We start from the raw sequence: 19,122 nt of genomic DNA on the forward strand, positions 1-19,122 counted from the left end.
TAGTCCCTTGATCTCTGTAGCAAGAGATTCTCTGCTGTCAGCTATACTGTTTTCAAGCCCAGCGATTAATTTTATGACTATTATTCTAAATTCACTTTCTGTTATATTATTTAAATCCTTTTTGATCAGCTCATTAGCTGTTGTTATTTCCTGGAGATTCTTCTGAGGGGAATTCTTCCGCTTGGTCATTTTGGATAGTCCCTGGCATGGTGAGGACCTGCAGGGCACTTCCCCTGTGCTGTGGTGTATAACTGGAGTTGGTGGGCGGAGCCGCAGTCAGACCTGATGTCTGCCCCCAGCCCACCGCTGGGGCCACAGTCAGACTGGTGCGTGCCTTCTCTTCCCCTCTCCTAGGGGCGGGATTCACTGTGGGGTGGGGTGGCCTGTCTGGGCTACTTGCACACTGCCAGGCTTGTGATGCTGGGGATCTGGCGTCTTAGCTGGGGTGGGTAGGCAAGGTGCACAGGGGCAGGAGGGGCAGGCTTAGCTTGCTTCTCCTTAGGTGATCCACTTCAGGAGGGGCCCTGTGGCAGCAGGAGGGAGTCAGATCCGCTGCCGGAGGTTTGGCTCCGCAGAAGCGCAGAGTTGGGTGTTTGCGCGGAGCGAGCAAGTTCCCTGGCAGGAACTGGTTCTCTTTGGGATTTTGGCTGGGGGATGGGCGGGGGAGATGGCGCTGGCGAGCGCCTTTGTTCCCCACCAAACTGAGCTCTGTCATCCGGGGGGTCAGCAGCTCTCCTTCCCTTTGTCCTCCAGCCTTCCCGCTTTCTGAGCAGAGCTGTTAACTTATGACCTCCCAGCCGCTAAGTCGCGCTTGCTGTCGGAACACAGTCCGTCAGGCCCCTCCGCTTTTTGCAAGCCAGACTCGGGGGCTCTGCTTGGCCGGCGAGCCGCCCCTCCGCCCCAGCTCCCTCCCGCCAGTCCGTGGAGCGCGCACCGCCTCGCCGCCCTTCCTACCCTCTTCCGTGGGCCTCTGGTCTGCGCTTGGCTCCGGCGACTCCGTTCTGCTAATCCTCTGGTGGCTTTCTGGGTTATTTAGGCAGGTGTAGGTGGAATCTAGGTGATCAGCAGGACGCGCGGTGAGCCCAGCGTCCTCCTACGCCGCCATCTTCCCTCTCTCCTCGAGTTTACAGTTTTCAGAGTAATGCTACTTGTGCCATTAACCTCCCAAGACCTCCGTGAGCAGAAACATAAATGCTGACAGATCCAGATTTATCTAGATGCTACATTCCCGATATCATGAGCCAGATGAATCGGATGCAATGGTAGTTTGTGTTTGAAATGAGTACCCTAGCTAGTGTGTGGATGTGTATCACAGTTCCTGGCATACAGTCGGTGCTCAATAAATGCTGGCTATATTATTACTATTACAATTACCATGAGCTCATACCTTGAGGAGATAGCTATTCCCTATAGACACTCCTTAGACTCACTGAATAAAAAGTTCAATTAAAATGACCTATTTGCCCACCAGCTTTAACCTATCTAAAAATTCACTAAGAAACACCACAAGAATGAAAGCAAAAGAAAACAGTTGAGAAACACAAGTCTTCAAACTCTTTATACAATAAAATCGCAACACGTGCCCCTTAAGAACACAGGTTAGTTTTCTCAAGTACCAACATATCCAGACATTGTTCTCTGTACCTGGGAGGCCATCTTAGGTACATTTTATTTTAATATTTATTTATTTTTGCGAGAGAGCGAGCCAGAGTGAGAGCAGGGGAGGAGCAGAGAGAGAGGGAGACACAGAATCTGAAAGATTCCAGGCTCTGAGCTGTCAGCACAGAGCCCGATGTGGGGCTCAAACTCGCAGACTGCGAGATCATGACCTGAGCCGAAGTCGGACACTTAACTGACTTAGCCACCCAGATGCCCTGGGAGGCAATCTTAAACTGCGGGGTCAAGGTATTCTGGACTCAAGAATGAGAAAGTTATGCCCTTTCTATAACTGATTAATGTTTCTCCTTTTTTAAAATAATTTTTTTAATGTTTATTTATTTTTGAGAGAGAGAGCATGAGCAGGGGAGGGGCAGAGACGGGGGGAGACAGAAGATCCGATAGAACAGAGCCCAGTGCAGGGCTTGAACTCACAAACTGTTGAGATCATGACCTGAGCCAAAGTCTGACGCTTCTGAAGACTGAGCCACCCAGGCGTCCACTGATTAATGTTTCTTAAAATAAATGGATAATACAAGCCGACTGCCCAAAGTAGCTTAGAAAGCAATTAGTTTTGCTTCTGGCTGAGAAAAAAGACAGAATAAATAAATGCCCACATAAGCAGAGGTTATTTTATGGGTCTTTAATGTTGGTATTTCACTAAAAATATAAGGGAAAAAACCCCTCCTGACAATTCTCCTCTGAAAAAAAGAAAGATGCTCAGGGACACTCAGTGCCGGGCACATTGACAACGCCTCTCCCCTCATGCAACGTGCACTGCCATCTGAGGTCGCCTGCTGCTCCCAGGGACAGGCAATCAAGTCTCTAAGTCCTAGGAGTATGGGCCACACCATCTGATTGCAGTCCACAATGATTTATGCCCATATCCCTCCCTCTACTAGACGGCATGTCTGGGGGGACCTCAGAAAGCTGGTCCAAGCTCAGGGACAGTGACCAAGGAAAGGATGGACTAGCCTGGGTCCTTGCCTGGAGGCAGAGCTGGGGTGGGAACCGAGGCCCTCCACCTCTTGGTCAGTGGGCTCTTTTGGCTACAGCATGTGGGTGACCAGATCTGCCCCATGACACCATCCATGGGAGAAACCTCCAGTACAGCAATGAATAATTAAGAAGGCAGGAAACAGTATGAAATAAATATAAACAACAATTCCTAAGAAAGTTCAAATTAAAGCAATAATGAATTCATTTGTAGACCTATTAAATAACTCAGAAGAAAAGTAAACAACAATAAAAATAAACTTCACTAATTTGAAGGCTTCAGGAAAACATGGGCACTTACTAACTGCTGATGGGCAATTAGGCAATAAAGAAATGTACCATTCATAGTCATGTAACAGCATTCCAAACCAAAGAATGTATCTCCAGGAAACTGTTTTTTAAAACGGACATACACGGGAAAAGCTGCTGATGATACTATTAATTTACAGTAGTGGGAAACTAAACTCTCCTAGTAGCCACTTAATCACGGCATTTCATTCCTGTATGGCGCTTTGCATTTGACGGGACAGGTGCTTCATGTGTCTACACCCCAACCCCCCCAGGATGCGGTCCGATACCTGCTTCATGTAGGCATAGCACATGGTCTCGGCAACGCGCTTCCCTTCATCGTAGCAGGCTCGGGGTCCTATTGGATTCACGTGGCCCCAGTAATCTTCACTCTGAGGGTGGACTTCAGGATCTGTGAGTGCAGGAAAGTGAGACCATGTGTTCATCAAGCTTGTATGCATCGTGAACAATGAATATTTACAATGCAAGAGACTGCTCTAGAAAGACCAGGGTAAACATTTACAAATGGAGAGACCCTGATCAATGTTGCACTGCCCATTCTCTAAGTTCCAGTGGGACAGGCTGGACAGTACTTTTACAGGGGAAGAAATAAAGTAAAAGACCAGGGTTCTCTCAACTCCAAGCCCCTCTCCTGTAAACTGTTCTTAACACTTAATTATACAAGCTATAATTAAATGTAATCTACGTGAAGGGATGTATGGTTCAACTTTATATTTATAAAATAGGTAATTACAGCAAAGCCTGTACTTCTTGAAATAACTTCAGGAGCACCTCTGTGGAACACAAGGACTTCCCACGTGCCAACAACCCTAGAACAAACTCGAGAGCCTCAATGAGACATGAGTACCCTGGTCTGTGTAGGTGGAAGGACGGAGCGTCCCTGAGGCAAATGACCGCTTGTTCCCTTAGCACACATTTTATATCTCCCAACTTTTGTTTTTCTGGTGTGTAAATCAATCACATTTTAAGATGTGCCAAAGGCACAGACCATTTAAAGAAACCTAGTAACAAATTCTTTTTTAACACAAGTGTATTTTGGGAATGTGGATACCTAATTTATATGGCACACTAGGAATTTTATACAGCCATAGCCAAAAAACCTGGACAGTGTACAGGAGCTCTGTGTTATAAATTCATCTCGTGCTTATCTTATAGCCAAAATCTGACTGCAGCTCATGGATACAGAGTCACGAACACACAGGTGCCCGAGTTGGCCGGCCCCCGTCGGAGACTGGTGCCCCCCACCCCTGCAGCGTGGCCGAATCCAGGGGCAGGTTCAGACCTCTCTATCCAGTGCCGTGGTTTAAAGTTCTCTTAAGAAGGGGGCATGTTTTTACTACAGGATGAGAGAAGAGGTCTATGGCAAATACCCCCTGAGAGAAGAAAACCAGCAACTTAATTTCACACAGATGTTAACAGATGATGGACACTAGGCCTTTTCTGGGAATTTCTGACAAGGGCCAGGCAAGCTAGACTCCAAAGAGACCATCATAAATTTGGCAAACGGTAAGAAAGAAGACCAGGCACACGCATGCATCTGTCCCTCAATCGGCACCCCTGGGCTGAAGTGTCCAGGGTGCCCAAGGTTCAAGACGCCACTTGAAAAGTGCCCACTCTCTGTGATAAAAGTAAAGGTCTAGAGTCACAATTGATTTCCAATTAGTCTCCCCTTCTCAGCATTTTGTGAGGCTAACACACTAAGCACCCACTCCACAAAATGCCAGTTTCCTGCACTATTCAAACATCAGAGCAGACCAGTTACACCCTGATGTTACTTAAGAACCCTAAAAACTGATGACAAACTGTCATCAAATGTGCAGATAATAAATGAAGTGAGAGGAGGAAGAAGGCTGGACAGGGAAAAGATGTCACTCACTGTGCCCTTTTGGCCAGTATGAGGAGTACCTTTATATTTGAGACATTTAAAAAGATTCAGCCCTTTGAGGCGCACCTGGGTGGCTCAGTTGGTTAAGTGTCCTACTCTCGATCTTGCTCAGGTCATGATCTCACGGTTCATGGAATCGAGCCCCGCGTCAGACGCTGCACTGACAGTGTGGAGCCTCCTTCGGATTCTCTCTCTCCCCCTCTCTCTCTGACCCTCCCCTGTGTGCTCTCTCTCCAAATTAAAAAAAAAAAAAAACCAGCCCTCTCAGCTGTGATATATAAAGCTCATCAGAGGAAGAGAAGGGGAATCATCCAATGACTTATAAAGGGAAACTGACCCCTTGTGAAGTCTTGCTGTGGAAAGAAACAGGGAGGCGGAATGCAAACCCACTCAGCTGTCTGTTCTAAAAGCAATGAGGGGAACAGGTAGGGGGTGGACGCTTTTAACTGCCAAGATTTCGTTTTCACAGGGATTACAAAGAACAGAACTGCATTTAGTAGAACTCCTCTTTTTCTAGATTTTTTTTTTCACTCAGTTCCCTTATTTAAAAAAAAAAAAAAAAAAAAAGCATCTCTTCCTATTTGGCCCCTTCACTTCGTTTCTCTGTCCAAAACAGTAATGCGAAGTAGCTAAGTTGCATGTCAGGGTCTAGCTTCTGCTGCCTCAACAATGCCGTCCTCCGCAACCCTGCACCCGTTGGTTTGGGGCTGAACCTGCACCCCTCATCCTGCTCCTAACCCAGGCTGGCTTAATGGGCCTGGAGGGGAGGTAAAGTTCTGCAGGTGGGCAAACAGGCTCCTGGTTTTCTGGCATTCCCTACTTCAGGTTCTTCCAGAAGTCGTTATACAACAGGTGAGGCAATCAGTACATATCTCTTTGCCAAGCAAGCAAAAGCCAACCCCTGAGCTCTCGGTGGGTCAGGCTCACAGCACCCACTGCTCGTACTGAAGAATAACGTGCTCCAGCTAACCTGGCCAAAAAATCCCTACTGCATGATTTCTGGGGTCCTTTCAGAGCCGAATGGGAAACACCCCTCTGTGGCTTTGTAAATGGCAGGGCCTCCTGGGCAAGGTGACATGAAGCAGTCGTCCAAGGGTGTTCTTCGGCGGGAGGAAAAGGGGTTCGTGCCTTTTCCGAGAGCAGACCACGGGTGGCTGACAGGTGGCCTCGCTGCTGGCTCGCGCACAAGCAGGGAGAGTGGGCTGGGCTGTCTTACACATGGAATCCTGCACTCATTTTTGATTCCTTCTTCACCTGAGACAGTCCCATGGGCCCAGAGCAAGCACGACTGGGGGAGCCCCACCACTCACCTCCATACACCTCCGAGGTGGAGGCCAGGAGCAGGCGAGCACCGACTCGTTTTGCCAGCCCTACAGAAAGCAAAGATACCATCAGGGAAGCTGACAACCTCAGGGAAACGAGGAAGTTACAGAAGCGCATGCATGTTTTTGTGGCCAGTTGATGCAGTTTTTTAGTATTAATTGTATCTGATCATCTGTGCCCTGTGCACCATCCACTCATATTGTATCTACCTTGAAGCAAACAAACAAAAAACCAAAATAGAAGAACACAAACGAAACCTCAGAGGCACAGTATTTAGTTGGACACTTGTAGGTGTAGGTGCAGGTGCAGGCAGGGCCAAATGGACAATCTGTTAGTTTGGTGAGGTGTGGGTTCGGGGTTACCACCAGTAGGCAGAAGGCAAGGCCATTCGCACCTTCCCTTCCACCGTCCCTGTGACGCGGCCCACCTGCCACTTCCTCGACGTGCCCCCTGGCATTCTGACTGTGCCGGAGCCAGCCCCCGCCGGCTGGGCCCCTCTACACCGCGCCCCCCCCCCCCACCACCTCCTTCAAGGCTCGGCTGCAACAGCCCCTTCTCCAAAACAAGTCATGACATCCCTGTGTCGGGCTCTAAACGCTTACCTGCACAGACCCCTTGCAGGCAGAATGGACTAGAACACTGTGCTCGATGGGAGTCAGGTAGGTATGAAAAGTCTCCAGGCACTCACAAAGTCCCAATGTTCATCAGAGGCTCACGGCAGCTGTGCGCCAAAGAGGCCCATCGCCCTTCACTTAACCCAATGGCTCCCGAACGTACTCCCCCTCGGAGCCTTTGTGGACAGATGCCACCAGGTCGACAGGCCGGGGTGCCACACACCCAGTGCTGCACGCATGCCCGCCCACGGGGCAGAGGTCCAGCGAGGTATCTGTAAAGTGCTAGGGCTGGGAGCTGGGTGTATGCACACAGCCTGCGGGCACTTCTGGAGGCAGCTAGGCGACACAGAAGGGCCATGGCATGAGGGGCCCTGGGGTGTGGGTGTGGGAGCACCCAGGGGAGGAAAGCAGGGAGCCATGAAGACGCCCAAGAACAAGAGAGCAGGGCTGCCAAACAGGAAGGATCTGGAGATCATCTGTGCAAATGCCACAACATGCTGGAACAAATAAATGCTAAAAAGGGACATAGCAGCAACTGGAATTTATAGGCTAAGGCTACCAACACCACAGGTCTGTCTCTTTCACTCCTATTTCAGCCCTCGGAAGTCTGCCGATTGATCACTGTACCACATCACTGCATAGATGCAACGGTGGCAGTTTCAAAAGGAAGGACCCCAGGGTGTTGGGTGTTTTTTTTTTTTTTTTTTTTTTGTAATACACTTTTGAGGTAACTGTAGAGTCAAATGTGGTCATACAGAGTCAACAGAGAGAGACCCTGCATAGCCTCTACTGAATTCCCCCCAACAGTAAAAGGCTGCAAAACCAGAGTACAATGTCCCAAGCAGGACACTGACATGGATACACTCAGGACCCAGAGCATCTCCATCATCGTGAGGACCCCTTGGCGGGGAGCCAGGGGAGCCCCACTTGTGTTGTTCTAGTGCCCAGATGTTTATGCAGAGACTGGACAAAGGGGTCTCATCTTGAAGAAACCGAGCACGGGCCCAGAGAAGCGGGGAGCCACAGAGAGGGAAGGGCCCCAACAGGAAGAGGCCGGGGGGGGGGGGGGGGGTTCACTGCATCTTGTCTCAAGTGCAAAGCGATTAATGACAGCACCTCTCTCCATCTGGAATATGAAGTCCCTCTTAAGTCTTTGCGGCCGAGCGACCGTCCCCCACCTTCAGCTTTTGTCCCTGTCATTCCTGAAAGGAGTTTATCATTCCTTCAGGACTTCCAGGTCCAATCTCACCCATGGCCCACTAGTCCCTTCTGCCTGGAACTCGAACAGCATTTCACTGGCACCTCCCTTTGGGAACATTCCCTTCCTCCTTGGTGTCACTGGTGCCTGGGCCCATATATCGCCTTCTCCAGGAAACACCAAGTTCCCTGGCAACAGACAGGACGGTGTCTGGGCACAGTGACTGCACAATGGATGCTATCTTCTTAAACATCGTGTGCTTGGTGGCTCCTCTGTTGTATCTCACTTGGGTACGAAGGAGGCGGCTGGGGCGGCAGAGGGAGTGTGGGGAGGGGTGGGAGCAGCAGGCAGCTCTACCAGTGTCTTACCTCTGAGCAGAAGGGACACCCTGTTCTGTCTGGTGACCAGGGCAGGGGTTGTAACAAAGGGAACAAAGCCCCTTCGACACCAGGAAAATGAATCATCTATTTCTTGCAGAGCTGGACCCCTCAAACTGTTTAGTCTACAAGGACTGAAAACCAGTCTCCGGCATCCCTTTCGGTCCCTTGTCTCCATCCTTCCCTCGAATAACAATTTAGTGCTGCATTTCCCAAACCCATTTATAGAAGCTGTCTTAAATGTTACCATAATTAAATCCATTTTTCACTTGACATTTTAAAAAGTGGTTCCTTTTTCCCCACTTTGCAACTAATCAAAACTCCCAGTTTTTGAAACCTGTGTCAAACTTAAGATGCCTCTGATTTCAAGCATTCATAGGTACGCATTATCCACAGCTACCAATCTATGGCGTGTTGTTTGTAACACGCACCCGTGGCCCCCTTTGGTGAATCCCGCAGTTCAGCCTAGACTTGGGCACTCAGCTTGGACAACCCCATAAGGTTGGCTGGTTTTCTGCTCCTCCCAGGAGCACTCCTGAAACCCCCATGCGTGCATTCCACACCGACCTGGCCTTGGATCAGAGTCGCCAGTGCCTCTTCCAGCTCAGAGGCACACACACCATGTATCACAGGGTAAAGTGAAGGAAGGTGTCACACAGTCACACACACAGTCACAGTGACAGGTGGTCACTCTCAGGGGATTCAACTGTGGCAGTGCAGACTGGTTACTAGGATGGTGGTGTCCCCCATGACAACTCTGATGGCTCGTAAAGTCACTCCAGGGGTGAGGGAGGGGTCTAAAGTCCAAGACCAAGCTCTAACAGAATGTCGATGGCCTATGCCTGGGATTGCCTACAACATTCCCCAAAACAGCTGCAAAATAAGAGAAGGACAACTTACCTAGCATGTTTAACGTCCCGATCGTATTGGTCTTCAGCGTCTTGATGGGGTTATACATGTAGTTTGGAGGGGAGGCCGGAGAGGCCAGGTGGTATATCTGGTCAACTAAAGGAGACAAAAATGGAAGTTCGTGATTTCCACGGAAAACATTAAAAATATTCTGAATCCCTAAGAATCAGACCGTATGATACAGGCATTTCTGTAGCACTGAAATTCTAGTTGTTACTGTTTTACTCTTCATAAAAAGTAATTTGCTTTTGCAATTAGAAGAACTTTAAACAAAAATAGAAAGTCTAATTGTCTGCAACAAAAACACATGGGGGCCCAGTAATCTGGGCCTGTTCTCTAACGAGAGTCAATCTGATTCCAGAGTTGACTGTTTTCTGAGATCTGTCCCAGATACAGCATGCAAATCAGGAGGAAGACCAATTTTTCAGACACTGAATTAAACATGAACATCCAAAGCAAGCAAGGCTTTTAATTTGTAAAACCAATCTGACATAAAAGCACTAACGTACGGGAGGAAATAATCTTTTGCTTTGTTTTTGCAAATCTTGTGTACATAAAACCAGACCCTGAGATGACAGTTGGGGGGTAGTTTCTGTTTTTCATTGACTGATTATTTTTTAATTTTTGTTTTCATTGTTTATTTTTGAGACCGAGAGAGACAGCGTGAGCGGGGGAGGGAGAGAAAGAGAGGAAGACACAGAAGCAGAAGCAGGCTCCAGGCTCTGAGCTGTCAGCACAGAGCGTGACGCGGGGCTCAAACTCACCAGCCGTGAGATCATGACCTGAGCTGAAGTTGGACGCCCAACTGACTGAGCCACCCAGGCACCCCCTCATTGACTGATTATTTATTGAGGATCTGCTTAGTGGCTCCCGAGCAAAAAGACACACTAACGTTAATAATGAGTTAATAAACTAGGAAACTAACGTTAATAATGAGACTTCACTCACTGAATGCCTATTTCGTGAAGGACACAGGACAAGGGTGGGGATACAATGACAAATCACCAGCTCTGGGGGATTCTGGCCTGATGAAGGAGACTGGGCAAGGGGGTCTTGCTTTGAGGCGGGCCTGGCTGTGTAGAGAGATGGGCCAGGAGCTCATTCCCAGCTCGGCTACTTGGGAGTGGGTGTGCTGCGTACCAGGGACGGGAAAGGGTGACGCCACAAGGCAAGAGTTTCTGCTGCGGCTCTGAAAGGTCTCAGTGAAAATGTGGTCCAGCTACAGCATGTGAGACTTTAAATACCAAGATAGAACCTGGATTTGCACTGACAATGAAGACCACTTAGTTCAGAGCAAGAGACATTCTGAGAACCTGGATTTTGGCACCAATCACTAAGCAGCTGATAGCACACTGTAATAATCACCATAATTTTGAGGGTAAAATACCATTATTCCTGTTTTACATAAGAGATTACAAAGCTTGCAGGTGAAGCAGCTAAATAATGACAACGCCAGGATTTGAACCCAGTTCCATTTTAATCCAAACCCAGAGCTTTTTGAGCATTATACGGTACTGCCATCACTAGAGTTGTAGTCGGAGGGTGGTTTTTACAGCCACAAATGGTGAAATGACTGGGTTCTGCATGACTCCCCTGTGTACAGGCATTCACTGGAACATCCCCATCCCCAACCCTTGCTCTCTGCCACACAGCAGAGAGGCCCTTGGGAAGCAATGTCTCCCTGTCAAATAGCATGTATAGGAAAGCCATCCCTCCAGACAAAGTCTATTCTGTGCCACTGCACTTCAGCTCCAGGTGAAAGAAAATGTCACCACCATCACAGCGAGCCAAGGAATGGGGGATCTGAAACACCACAGCCAAAACGAATCCTCCTTGTACATGGCTTCAGCGCCCATTCAAGAGGGCCTGCAGGGAACTCCTTGGCCTCCCATCCTCTTCCTAACCAGGGACCATTGCTCTCTTTTTAGGTAATGGCACATTAGGGGCTAGGTTTTAGAAACCACAGGCAAACCGGCAAACTAGGAAAAACAGTTCCCATGGTGAATTCTCCAATGTAACTTTCTCAGAAAACATCCCCTCCCACCAAAAAATGCCTACCCTCCCCACCAACACTCACTCACCACCCACGCCCTCCTGAAAATCTCCTGTCGTGCCCGGATGGCATAGGAATCACCACAGTGCCTTCAGGGGCCGGGGCTATTTCCGAACACTCTTCTCACCCAGGGGTGAGAGCCCGATGACAGTTTATCTTCACACAAGGGGCAGAAATGATGCCTCCACACAAGAGCATAATATTCTAGGCTGTGAGCTTGGTCTCTACTTAATTCACGCTAATTATCACAGTCTTTCAAGCCCAAGCACATCTGGGAGGCTCAGTACACATGAGCCACCAAGACTAGGAGAAAGCGGAAGCCGGATGGTTCTAACAGGAAGATAGTATCTTTGGGAAGGGGTTCTAGGTACTGCACAGGCTCATGGAAAAACCTGGTAAGTATATATTTTTCCAATACCATGACCATCCCTCAAGAAAGCAAAAACAACATGTAAAAGACTATAGGCCCCATCTTCTGGATTATTTACAAGGCTTCTTTTTTGCCAAGACTATTCCAGAAAACTTCTGATGTGGTTGCTTTAAAAAGTCTTAATTTTGGGGATGCCTGAGTGGCTCAGTCGCTTAAGTGTCCAACTCATGATTTTGGCTCAGCTCATGATCTCATAGTTCGTAAGTTTGAGCCCTGCATTGGGCTCTACGCTGACGGCATGGAGCCTGCTTGGGATTCTGTCTCCCTCCCTCTCTGTCTCTCCCCTGCTTGTTCTCTATCTCTCTCAAAATAAATAAAAAATTTAAAAAGTCTCAATTTTTTTTTAAAAAGAAGATACTTCTGCAACACTATTATCAAAATCTCAATAGTGATTTTTGCAGATACAGAAAAAAAAAATTCTGAAATTCATATGGAATTTCAAGGAACACTGACTAGCCAAAACAATTTTGAAAAAGAGGAACAAAATTGGAAGACTTACATTTCCTGATTTCAAAACAGTACAGAACTACACTAATCAAAGCAGTGTGTTACTGGCATAAAGACAGATGTATACACCAATGGAATAGAATACAAAGTCTAGAAATAAAGCCTTGTATACATAGTTCAGTGATCTTTGATAAGAATACCAAGTCACTCAATGAAGAAAGGACAGTCTCTAACTGTCAGTTGGGAAAACTGAGTATCTACATGCAACAGAATAAAATTTTATTCTTATCTTACGCTATGTACAAAAGACCTAAATGTAACACCTAAAACAATAAAACTCTTAGAAGAAAACAGGGAGAAAGCTTCATGACATCATGGCAAAGATTTCTTGGATAGGACACAAAAAGCAAAGGCAACAGAAGCAAAAACAGAAAAATAGGAGTACATCAAACTTAAAAACTTTTCTGACAGAATCAAAGGACACAATTAACAGTAAAAAGGCAAACTATACAATGGAAGAAAATATTTACAAGCCATATATATGAAAAGGTGTTAATATCCAGAATATATAAAGAACTCTTAAAAATCAACAGAATCAAATAACTCAAAAAATGGCAAGGCACTTGTATGCCCAAAAATGATATACAAATGGCCAACAAGCGTATAAGAGGCTCAACATCATTAATCATCACAGAAATGTAAATCAAAACTACAATGAGGTATCATTTCACACCCATTAGGATGGCTACTATTTAAAAAAAACAAAACAAAAACAAAACAACAAGTGTTGTTGAGGATGTGGAGAGAATGGAACCCTTGTACACTTTGGCGGTGACAGAAAATGGTGCAGCCACTATGGAAAACAGTGTGATGATTCCTCAAAGTCTTAAACACAGAAGTAATGTAAGAACAGGAATCCCACTTTTGGGTATATGCTCAAAAGAATTGAAAGCAGGGTCTCGAAGAGAAATTTATAAACCCATGCTCATAGCAGCACTCTTCACAATGGCCCCCAGTAGATGCAACCTAAGTATCCATAGATAGATGAACAGATAAACAGAATATAGTGTTAGCGTGCATGTGTGCGCGCGCGCGCGCACACACACACACACACACACACACACACACTGAGATATTATTCAACCTTAAAATTGAAAAAAATCCTGTCACATACTTACAACATAGATGTACTTTGAGGACATCACCCTAAGTGAAATAATCCGGTCATGAAAAGTAGGATTCCACTTACATGAGGTACTTAGAGTCGTCAAACTCAGAGATGCAAGGTAGAACAGTGATTACCAGGAGGAGCGTTACTGTTCAGTGGGTCTAGAATTGCAGTTTTGCAGGTGAAAAAGTTCTGGAGAGCTGTCCTAACATAACATGTTTAACACTACAGACTGGTACACTTGAAATCAATGGTTCATATGGTAAAAAACAAAGTAAGACACTGATGAGCCGTAAAAGCAGATGAAAAGAGTATTAGTGGAAAAAGGGTATAACTTACTAAAGCTGAAGTCAAAATGAATAGTTTTTTGTGTACATATGTGTTCTCTTCCCTTTCTCTACTCTGGGAATATAAGAGCTAAAAAATAAGGCTCATGAGCCACTGCCAGTCATTCAAGATTCTCAGTCAATCCTTGCTATGTATCTGTCACCCAGTGAAGCTTTCGAGTGAAAGATGCCTAGACCCCTGGCATCCAGGGGCAGACGTCTCAGGCAGGGAGACTCTGGACCTTTATAGACACAGATACTTTTATTTATTTATTTTTATTTTTAAAAAAAAAATTTTTTTTTTCAACGTTTATTTATTTTTGGGACAGAGAGAGACAGAGCATGAACGGGGGAGGGGCAGACAGAGAGGGAGACACAGAATCGGAAACAGGCTCCAGGCTCTGAGCCATCAGCCCAGAGCCCGACGCGGGGCTCGAACTCACAGACCGCGAGATCATGACCTGGCTGAAGTCGGACGCCTAACCAACTGCGCCACCCAGGCGCCCCAGACACAGATACTTTTAAAGCCACATTTGAAGACTACTAATTTAAAAGTAGAACCCACACTTTTGAAAGACCAATCTTTCTTTAAGAAAACACAAAACCTTTGAAAATGATTTATAGTCTGTTAATATGCAAGTTTGTTAAGAGTGTCCATCGAAATACGAGGAAAATCCTAGGATTGCTTTCTGACCCTCCCCCCTCCCCCAAGTTACTCGGAGTTGATAAATAGCTGAAAATAAGAAGCAAACAAAGATTTTACTGTGAGACCTGTAAGTTAACAAGACATGTCTCACAAAATGCCATCATTTTAAGGCAGTTTAGTCCTTTCCAGCTTACAGACAGGACCGGTAACAGCAGTCTGTTCGTGCTCACCTGCTTCAAAGCTCAAGAACACAGGTGTATGTAGCTGACCACTAACTCCACATTCAGGTACAGCATTTCCAATTATTTTTTTATTTTTTAGTTTATTTATTTATTTTGAGAGAGAGGGGGAGAGAGAGTGCAAACATGAGCAGGGGAGGGCAGGGAAAGAGGAAGAGAGAGAGAATCCCAAGCACGCTCTGCTCTCTCAGTGTAAAGCCTGGCACAGGGCTTATTCCCATGAACCACGAGATCATAACCAGAACCAAAAATCAAGAGTCGGGACACTTAACCGACTCAGCCGCCCAGAAGTCCTTGCATTTTCTCTTTATAAAACATCTCATCACACCCCACTGCCTCTCTCGGGGCAGAAGCAGGCCAGATCCACAATGCAGTAAATCTGGCCGAACCTTCAGAGCTGAGTGCCACCCCAAAGAGCCTACTCGCGCGTGCCTGGAACTGAGCTTGCGACCTCCGGATTTCTGCTCATGCAGGTGCAGCTGCCACATGCTCCCCAAAGACAGTGCAAATCGAGGGTACGGGTTGTGATCTCACAGAAGACATCATTCAGCACTGCTTTTACTCTTGAGGTGACAACCTATGCAGCGAAGAAAGGAAGGTCTCCAAAGCATCAAAGACCGCGGGAGAAAAGGGTGCCCTGAGAGCCCTCCCTTGTGAGTCTGACATCAAATAAAAGGTGCAAGCATTTCTAATCCGCTCCATCTCCTCTGCATATGCAGGATCCATACTTTCTCCTGCAAGGCTCAATTCAGATGTCAGTTTGTGTGGGGAGCCTTCTTGCGGGCCCTGGTCAGAGATCATCACTCTTACCACCGGCTGCCCGTGCCACTGGTTAATTACTGCGTTCTGCCTTGTCAAGTGCTTCCTACACATCCTGTTCACCAGATGAAAAGCTCACTGAGCACACGAAGCAATCCTTTTTCCTCCTTAGATCTCCACACAGCTTTGCTCTCTACAGCAGGGGGGCCGCCCTTGTTACCTATGAGCACACATGAAGGAAGATTCCTGGGCAGACCTAATGCATCAGAATGGCTAGACAGGCCTAGGAATCTGCCACGGAAAATAAATTCCCCTACATGGCGCCTTGGCCAGGGCCAATTTGGGAACGGTGCTCACTAAAAGTTAGCTGAGTGAAGAGACGAGCCATAGACTGGGGCCTTTTCATCCAAAAGACTATTCCATCTGCTAGCTCAGCCTCAGTGCAGCCTCTGTTACGCCTTGGAAAGGCTAGTAAGTAAGGTATGCCCTATAAAAACTATGTCACGACGCCTAAGTAGCAACACTGATGCACTGAAGAAGAACCTGAAATCCTATGAAAATTATTTCCAACAGCCCCTCCTTCCCATGAGAACGTGTTCTGCCTATAGCATTAATGACAGTAACTCTGGTTCCGGTCCTAAAAAGGACCACATGATGGAGGCTGTTGACTAATTATCCGGGTAAGGAATTATGAAGAGGAGAGCAAGGGGGGGACTTTAGAACACACATAACATAAATAATTGGAATGAGAGGTGCTATGAAAGCACTAAGTAATATTAATAATAACAGAACAGTAAAGTTAACCCTCACATCCCAGAGGGGGAGAAAAGCCCTCAAAAAAATGTCAACTGCCTTATCAAAAAGTACACCAAAAATGAGCGTGGCATTCAAAAATCTAAGTTCAGGGGAGGGAGAGGAAGAAACAAGTAGAAAGGCATGCCCTCTCATTTGCTGGAGCTGTGCCTCTGGGCTTGACCACCACGTGACCGTCCTGCGACCCTGTCACGTTTTCCAGGGCCATGTGCTGTAATCATGGAGAGAAAAATAGGAGCCTGAGAAATGAGCCCTAAAAGATTAGCTCAAATTAATGATCAAGGAAGGGAAACAGTAAAGCAAGCCAGTATTTTCCTTTTTCACAGAATTTCCTTAAATAGGTCCAAAACAGTATGCCTGCCAAAACACAGGACATTATTTTCATGCTGGGAAGAGGATGGGCCAGGGGAGGGTATGGCGGAGGCTCGTTCGGCCCCACCATGGATTCTGAAAATAATACTGCAACTACACGCACCACAAACGAATGTTTTATATGTTTTCAAGATGAATTTCACTGTGCCTGCAGTCCACGCAGATGATATATAAATATAGAAGGAATAAGGTGTAGAAATTGAATGACTCCAGAGAAACCCCAAATTGCTCAGGTTCCATGAAAAAAAAAAAAACGAGTGTGCTCTCCTACCAAAGGGGAAATCCACATAAAAGCCTACTGAATGTTTACATCTCCTGGTGATTTATTTATTATTTATTTATTTTTTTTTGGCACAACTTCCCAGCATAGCCCAGTCCAACCGCCTCCCTGTGCCAGAGCCACACCTTACTTAACTGGTAAGGAGTTGCACCCTGCAGCTTTGGAAAAACTACAAAATAAAACAAAAGGTTGATTCTTGCTGTGAACTTGTGGGATTATTTAGCATACAGCAGGACCCCATCGTAAAGATACTCCTTACACGTTTTCTTTCCCTGCAGTCCAGGCTGGAGCCCTGCCACAAATACTACACAAGGTGTCCCTCTCTGCAACATGGAACAATGCGAGGCCTAACCCTTGTCCCCCAACACCAGTATTTACGATGGAAAACAGGATTTAAGAAGATACATAACGTTTCAGTGTAAAGACCAAATTTCTCTTGGCACAAAGAACTCAAACAGTGGGATTTTGCCTTCATTTCATATCAAATAATATTGACTTAATACGAAGGGAAGACTGTGTATGCCAGAGGTCTGGCTCAGCCCCAGGACCCAAAGTTATGGTCAGTGCTGCTGCCTGTCAATTTCCTGCAGCTGGCAGCCACCCGCACCTCCCCTGGAATCTCCTCCAAGTGCCAGGGGGTCACTGTGAAAACACCATGGTGAGAAAGCACCTATGATGCCAGATATTCACTGCAGGATTTCCCCATGGCTCCAAGCTGAACAAAGCGGGGGATCTCGGATCTGCAGCCTCTACATTTTATGTTTACATTTGCAACAAACACTGAAAGAGAGAAAAAATTTTCTAAATTATAATTCAACAAAAATATTCTAATCAGAACAGCACTCCTCAAACACCTATGTCAACATGGACCCAGTGTCCTTGGCAAACACAGTTTCCATCACCTTTCTTGAACAATTCTGGGGGATCTGGGTGTGACAGTCCAGCCTCTCCTCCTGTCTTCCCTGTCTTGGTGCCCACCTCTCCTGGCCCTGCACAGGATCTCCACACCTGGGTACAAGGTGGGTAATAGGGCTCCACGCACTGGTTCCCTCACCTGCACATGAGGATAATAAATGCCTACCTCACCCATATGTTGAAAGAATGAAATCTGTTAATTATACACAGTGATTAGAATAGTGCCTGGAACACAGTGAGTATTCATTAAGTGTTTGCAATTGTTATTTTCTGCTTTCATTGTTCTGGACCTCTTACTCACAGGTACTGCATGTTCCAGGACCGGGCTTCCCATGACGCAATGGACGTCTCTGTCGTTTTCTGTCCTCTACAGAAATGTTGGTTTCAAGGTTGCTGCTTGTACAGATGGCGGACAAGTAAACTGGAACAGCTTTTGGGAGGGGCCCAGGCTATATACATCAGGAGCCTGGACATGAGTCCAAGACAATGACAACAGTGACTTCGATGCATATACGGGGCGGCTTTCTCAAGCAAGGTTCATAATGGCCCCATACTTGCAAACTTGCAGACACCCGAGACAACACCAATAAAACTATGTGAAATTCGCATGATGGGGAAGTGCTAATAAAATAACCTCCTGAACACACAGCTTAGTCTAGCCTGCCGCACACATGCTTAGAACGCTTACATTAGCCCACAGCTGGGCAAAGCCTACTTTGTAAAGAGCGTTGAATATTTCCTGTACCTTGTCGAATACCGTACTGAAAGCAAAAGCAGAGAGTGGTTGTCAGTGTACCAGTTGCTGACTCTCGTTATCAGTGGCTGACTAGGAGCTGTGGCCACTGCCACTGACCGGCATCACAAGAGGACAGGACTGCATGTCCTCAGCCTGGGAAAAGATCCAGATTAAAACTCTGAAGCACGGTTTCCACTGGATGTGTACTGTTGACCACACCATCGTAGAAATGGAAAATCATTAAGTCGACCATCATTAAATCGGGGACCGTCTATACCTCCATCCTCCTTCAGCAGTGTCTGCTCCATTCTGAAAACCCTCCGGGGGTCAGTGCTCGGTTTTCTATGTGTCTTTAATCCTTGCCTGAACGGTTACAACGTTCTTTCTCTAGACATCCTCCCTTCTCACTGAGCCCACCCGTGGCCAACATCCGCCCAGCAGGCCTCCAGGCTGGAACAAGGGGGCTGTCCCAATGCTGCACCTCATTTTCACCATCTCCATGGCCTGGCATCTCCCTCGCAAAACCCAAACACAACCTGCTACCCACCAACTCTCGCTTCTCCGAAACTTCCCCATGTCCTAAATAGATGGCTGGAAGAAGAATTAACTTTGCTCCTTCCAGAGCTCAATACAGATTCACCTTCTGCAACTTAAATGGTAACATCTGGTAA

The 19,122-nt window shown here is 46.7% G+C and overlaps 1 protein-coding gene across 2 annotated transcripts in view; it reads right to left on the minus strand.

Moving 5' to 3' along the window:
• Positions 1-19,122, minus strand: part of UXS1 (UDP-glucuronate decarboxylase 1) — a 102,779-nt gene that overhangs the window by 31,033 nt on the left and 52,624 nt on the right. For both annotated transcript variants that reach the window (XM_040454136.1, XM_040454137.1), the window contains exons 7-9: positions 9,259-9,363; positions 6,157-6,216; positions 3,231-3,352 (exon numbers count right to left, since the gene is read on the minus strand). In XM_040454136.1, the coding sequence (XP_040310070.1) occupies positions 3,231-3,352; positions 6,157-6,216; positions 9,259-9,363 (287 nt within the window). The remainder of the gene's footprint in view (positions 1-3,230; positions 3,353-6,156; positions 6,217-9,258; positions 9,364-19,122) is intronic.

Source organism: Herpailurus yagouaroundi, unplaced genomic scaffold, assembly GCF_014898765.1.
Source record: "Herpailurus yagouaroundi ecotype Mexico unplaced genomic scaffold, PumYag 210, whole genome shotgun sequence".
NCBI classification, from domain to species: Eukaryota; Metazoa; Chordata; class Mammalia; order Carnivora; family Felidae; genus Herpailurus; species Herpailurus yagouaroundi.